A 6,000-nucleotide genomic window follows, 5' to 3' on the forward strand; every position below is an offset into this window, starting at 1 on the left:
TGTTATCTTAATTAGAACAAATGAATCAATTAGGTTAAGACCATAGTAAACAGAGGAAACATTAAAATACATTCTTTCAGTTGTTACAAGTTGAAAACATAAAAACATCTAATACAAATGGTAACTAAAATATGTTTTGTATGTACCGGTTTCTTTCGTAAGACCATTCTCCTCCCTCCATACGAGACGTAGTATGTGGGGTTAGATTCACCATGTTCAAATACCTTTACCACTGGTTGGGCTGTCGGATAAAGTTTAATATGTTCATGACTCTACTTCATATTGTTAGATATTTATAGACTCCCCAGAACCAGACTAATCTAACTCCTCTCTAAAAAAAATGGGAGTTAGAACAGTCTGGTTCTGGGGAAGCTAAGGTAAAGTAAACATAGTTAGATATTGTAGGCTGCACATTTTTTTTACAATTGTTGTAAGGACATAAATTACATGTAAATAATATGTAGATAAAAAACTTATTTTGTTGAGGATATAGACTTACAGTTGTCTTGGAGTCCCAAAGTTTTCAAATAATTTTCCAAATTGTTTATGTTTAGTTCCAGACGTTTTGGAACAGTTTTAGTGCCAGGTATAAACTCCTTAAGATCAGCGCCAATCACTTTTTCTAGCTCTGCCACTCCTTGTTCTGGGCTGGTCACCTTAGCAGATATAAATATAATTAAATTAATGCAATAATTTATCATCATCTTTTCCGGTTCGTGCCCAAGACATACGGGGCAGTTGAAGAACAGCTGATCTGTTTGAGAGACCTCTGTGTATAAAATGTAGCATAGCGTAGTCAGAACTATGCCCAGCCACTTTCCCCTAATGTGAGTTAGGTATCCATCAGAGCTGGGTGGACATTTTACTGACTTGAACCTGGGTTAGAACTTGTGACTTTCGGGTTAGCAGTCTAGCGCTCTATCGCTAGGAGTGCTATAATTACTACATATAAATTAAAAAAAAAACAACCCAATACTCTGATTTACCCTAATGGCACTAATTCCCAATTACTAATTCACCTTGATGGTCCTGATGCCCAAGTTCAAGGCCGCCTTAAGGTTATGTCCCAGGTCGTCAAGGAAAACTGTCTCATCAGGTTGGAGATTCAACTCTTGCAGACACAGCTGGTAGATCTTAGGGTCAGGTTTGTGGCAGCCCACCACACATGACTCCACAACCTGAAGGTGTGGTTGGCACAGTTTGTCAGGGGCTGAACTAATGACTGGGTATGATGACATACAGGCTGTCACAGTGACATACAGGCTAATGACTGGACAGTGACATACAGGCTAATGAATGGACATAGCAACATACAGGATAATGACTGGACATAGTGACATACAGGTTAATGACTGGACAGTGACATACAGGCTAATGACTGGACACAGTGACAAACAGGCTAATGACTGGGCACATTAACATAGAGGCTAATGACTGGACATTGCAACCTATACAAATAGCTAGAAAAACTTAGAGATGTATGACTGCCTTAAAGAAGACAAATGTGACACTCAGACTAAAGACAAACTAAAATAATCTGTAGGATAATCATGACCAACATATGGACAGAGTGACCAACAGACCAAAGCAAAACAGACCTACCACATTAAACATCTGGAGAGAATGACCTACAGACCAATTCAAGACAGACCTACCACATCAAATATCTGGAGCGAGAGAGTGACCTACAGACCTACCACATTGTATATCTGGAGAGAGAGAGAGTGACCTACAGACCTACCACATTGTATATCTGGAGAGAGAGAGAGTGACCTACAGACCTACCACATTGTATATCTGGAGAGAGAGAGAGTGACCTACAGACCTACCACATTGTATATCTGGAGAGAGAGAGAGTGACCTACAGACCTACCACATTGTATATCTGGAGAGAGAGAGAGTGACCTACAGACCTACCACATTGTATATCTGGAGAGAGAGAGAGTTACCTACAGACCTACCACATTGTATATCTGGAGAGAGAGAGAGTGCCCCACAGACCTACCACATTGTATATCTGGAGAGAGAGAGAGTGACCTACAGACCTACCACATTGTATATCTGGAGAGAGAGAGAGTGACCTACAGACCTACCACATTGTATATCTGGAGAGAGAGAGAGTGACCTACAGACCTACCACATTGTATATCTGGAGAGAGAGAGAGTGACCTACAGACCTACCACATTGTATATCTGGAGAGAGAGAGAGTGACCTACAGACCTACCACATTGTATATCTGGAGAGAGAGAGAGTGACCTACAGACCTACCACATTGTATATCTGGAGAGAGAGAGAGTGACCTACAGACCTACCACATTGTATATCTGGAGAGAGAGAGAGTGACCTACAGACCTACCACATTGTATATCTGGAGAGAGAGAGAGTGACCTACAGACCTACCACATTGTATATCTGGAGAGAGAGAGAGAGTGACCTACAGACCTACCACATTGTATATCTGGAGAGAGAGAGAGAGTGACCTACAGACCTACCACATTGTATATCTGGAGAGAGAGAGAGTGACCTACAGACCTACCACATTGTATATCTGGAGAGAGAGAGAGTGACCTACAGACCTACCACATTGTATATCTGGAGAGAGAGAGAGTGACCTACAGACCTACCACATTGTATATCTGGAGAGAGAGAGAGTGACCTACAGACCTACCACATTGTATATCTGGAGAGAGAGAGAGTGCCCCACAGACCTACCACATCAAACAAAGACTTGTCCACTGGACAACATGTCTGTGTCTTCTGTTCATCTGTGAACCAGTTGTTGGTCAGCAGCGCTGTCTTGATCCCCTCCCCCCGGACACACTTGATAGCCTCGACCATACAGGGGTAAGCTTGGGAATTACCCAACGTCATGCCTTTCATAATGTACGACACATCAATGTCCCGACCTGCCTAAAATATAAACATTGGATGAAGGATTTTTAAGATAAATTATTTATACATTTACATATTTATAATTATATTATACTGAGATAGTGCAGTCGAGATATATCGAGAACAATTACTGACGAAAAAGTCTCGATAAATCTACTGGCTCAGGTTCATAGGATGGCCCTGAGTCTACCCAGCTCTAATGGGTTCCTGACTTGAGTAATGGAAAGTAAAGGTGGTTGAGTCCGGTGGTGAATACAATATATTTTCATGTCATGGTCAAAGAAACAGATGAACTCTACTTCATCAACTTCAATTAACTGTAAAGGGTAAGACTATTTATAAAAATAAAACATATAGATAAATAGACTTTCAGTTTACATCTTTTTAATTTAAAATATAAGCTTGAATTTTTTAATGTTTTATATTGAAATAAAATATTAACCTGTTTTGAAAGATCACTGGCAAAAATGCGCGCAAATTCTGACAGGGTTAACTTCCCTTGTTCTAGCTGAGCCCAGGGTCCAGTAGAGCCTCCGGCCACAACATAGCGAGAGACTGTCCCACTCTGGAGGCCAGAGTGTCTCTCAAAATCTGAAAATGTGTCACAGTAATTAAGTTAACACCTTTTCTATAGAAAATGACATAATAATGACAGATAACAATGTTCTGATTTTACTATCTAACTACTTTCTTATGTTCCAATCTTACTACCTAGCTAAAAGTAAAACCTTCTAGTCATAGAGGTAGGCAATATTTTGTATTATGTATATTTAATACAGTATAATCTAAAAAACTGACAGCAACATAAGTGTGGCATCACCAAAGCTGTAACATAATGTGAAAAAGCTTTCCTTTAGGGGATTATATTTGTAACCACCGTCACACACACTGCTTCCAATTCCAATTAGATTTAAAATTTCTACTCTTGATGAAGAAAACTAGTTTTTAGACTTTTGTCACTTAACAAATTTTAGGAAACTAAAATGTACTTTGTACAGTCTCGCTGATGGATATTTTATAAGAAACTTGCATTGTATAGAAATAAAATGAAAAACAGTGCATTCCACACACAAGAAACAAACCTTTGAATAAATGTAGAGGTGTGGGAATGAGCACACCCCCCATATCAAATATGACAGCTTTAGGTGGAAGTGTGCTGACAGATGACTGGCGAGCTGCTACAGTTGCTGGAAAGAGTGACCTCCACTGAGCCGGCATCTTCCCAATGGATGGAAAAGCTTTTAACATAATTTACAACCAGTAGATTCGGGAATCAGACCAAGAAAGACCTGGAGATGTGACCTGGAAGAAGACACCAAGAAGATTGGATACACCTGGGGACAGTTGGAGAGACCAGCCCTGGACAGAGACGTCTGGAAAGCTCTTGTCAGCGGCCTATGTCCCAGTAGGGACGACAGGCAAACATGACATGATGAGATTCGGGAATCCACCTTAAAAATTTGGACAATAAACATAATTGTAATATATTTTTTTTACAAACACGTTCTTTTTCAAGGACCTTAAATAGGAGAGTGTTTGAATGCTGGTATAAGTAAACTATTAATATAACTGCCTAGATCTAGATTCAATAATAATCTAATATAGGCTTAAATACTCTAACGTTTAACTAGAAACTTCATATATAAAATGTCACCTATAGGTCGATAGCAATTCAATACCCATGTTTAATGAATTTTTAAAAAAGTAGACCTAGATCTAATCATTGAATAGGAAAACCAATTATAATCTATTATTTTTATAGCCTATAACACATCTATCAATAACATCACACTGCTTAGGAATTTTTTTTCTCATATTCATGACATATAAATATAATGTCATATAGGCCTAGGCTTAAGCTTATAGACTATTATAGAGTATAGATCTAGATGTTTAGGCACTTTAGGTAGGCTCCTAATTATACCTAATAAAAAATTGGGGTCTAGGCCTAATTCTAGTAATTCAGCAGAGTAATTTATTTTAATATTTTTATAGGCCTATTTCTCCTGCTATATCAATTTTATCATTTATTAGTGACATTTAAGCCTATAGACTATAGGGTACTTTTATTAATTTTGCCTATTAGGCCTAAATACAAAACAGATTAAATATTAGTCTATAGACTATAGATGTACTCTAGTAGGACTCTAGATCTAGATCCTATTACCTTTAGTTTAGTTACCTTTAGTATTACTTATTACTAGATATAGGCCTATTGTGGACTTTGATCGAACCTTGAATTTTTGTTTTCCGCGTCGGGTCCTCGCCTCGACAGATTGTTTTCACCTCTTTCTAATTTACAATAGTTTAATATAGAATCTACATCGGGCAACAATAGAAATTAAATTGCAAAATCAATTTGAGTCGAAAACAATACACATTCAGTTATATCTAGATCTAGATAGATCGAATATGTTTATTATTTATGACACTGTGACTTTATTTCTACCCCTCACCAAACAATACAAAAACAAGGCCTACTTGTTTACATGGGTGTAATTTGTTTTATTGGAGTAGCTTCCCCTGCTTCCTCATAATCGAAAAAAAAATATCGCACCTTTCTTTCCCATATAATGTTATACAACATAATAGAATTTGCTTCATTGTCCAAGAACAGACTATATATATTTGATTGTGGAGATTGTAGTTGCTGTCCCCCGCTACGAGTATATCGTTCGGGGTTCGAACTTGAGACTTTTCGGTTCAGCAACCATGAGCTGAAAACCGATCTGACCACGCATATCTCCTCGCCTTTATTTTATTGATTTGAGTGGATTTCAGTTTCAGCCGTATCTAGTTGGGTGCGCTGCTACAGTTATTCATTGGTGATGGCGTTGGGCCCAGAGGCGTAGCGACCCTTCCCGGCGCCCCGGAACAAACTTTCGATTTGCACCCCCCTCGAACTTTTCATTTGCACCACCCCCTCAGAACTTTCGATTTGCCCCCCCCCCTCGAACTTTTCATTTGCACCCCCTCAAACTTTCAATTTGGCGCCCCCCTAAGGTCGGCGCCCGGGGACATATGTCCCCCCCCGCCCCCCCCCCTCGCTACGCTTCTGGTTGGGCCAGCAGATACGATATGTAATCTTTTGGGGCATGTTTTCACAA

General features: G+C 39.2%; 1 protein-coding gene across 5 annotated transcripts in view; it reads right to left on the minus strand.

The window, feature by feature from the left end:
* LOC131927533 (acyl-CoA dehydrogenase family member 10) overlaps window positions 1–5,351 on the minus strand; it is a 39,243-nt gene extending 33,892 nt beyond the window's left edge. The window contains exons 1-7 of one of the 5 annotated variants that reach the window (XM_059283224.1): window positions 5,076–5,351; window positions 3,976–4,344; window positions 3,336–3,484; window positions 2,714–2,911; window positions 1,020–1,178; window positions 500–656; window positions 147–241 (exon numbers count right to left, since the gene is read on the minus strand). In XM_059283224.1, coding sequence (XP_059139207.1) covers window positions 147–241; window positions 500–656; window positions 1,020–1,178; window positions 2,714–2,911; window positions 3,336–3,484; window positions 3,976–4,141 — 924 coding nt within the window. In that variant the 5' untranslated portion in view covers window positions 4,142–4,344; window positions 5,076–5,351. Of the gene's footprint in view, window positions 1–146; window positions 242–499; window positions 657–1,019; window positions 1,179–2,713; window positions 2,912–3,335; window positions 3,485–3,975; window positions 4,345–5,075 lie in introns of those variants that run through there. The other 4 variants (XM_059283226.1, XM_059283225.1, XM_059283229.1 and 1 more) reach the window with 4 other exon arrangements.
* Between the last annotated feature and the right edge of the window lie 649 nt (window positions 5,352–6,000).

The sequence above is a fragment of the Physella acuta genome, unplaced genomic scaffold (genome assembly GCF_028476545.2).
Source record: "Physella acuta isolate Inbredline_101_S28 unplaced genomic scaffold, ASM2847654v3 ptg001414l, whole genome shotgun sequence".
Classification (NCBI taxonomy): domain Eukaryota; kingdom Metazoa; phylum Mollusca; class Gastropoda; family Physidae; genus Physella; species Physella acuta.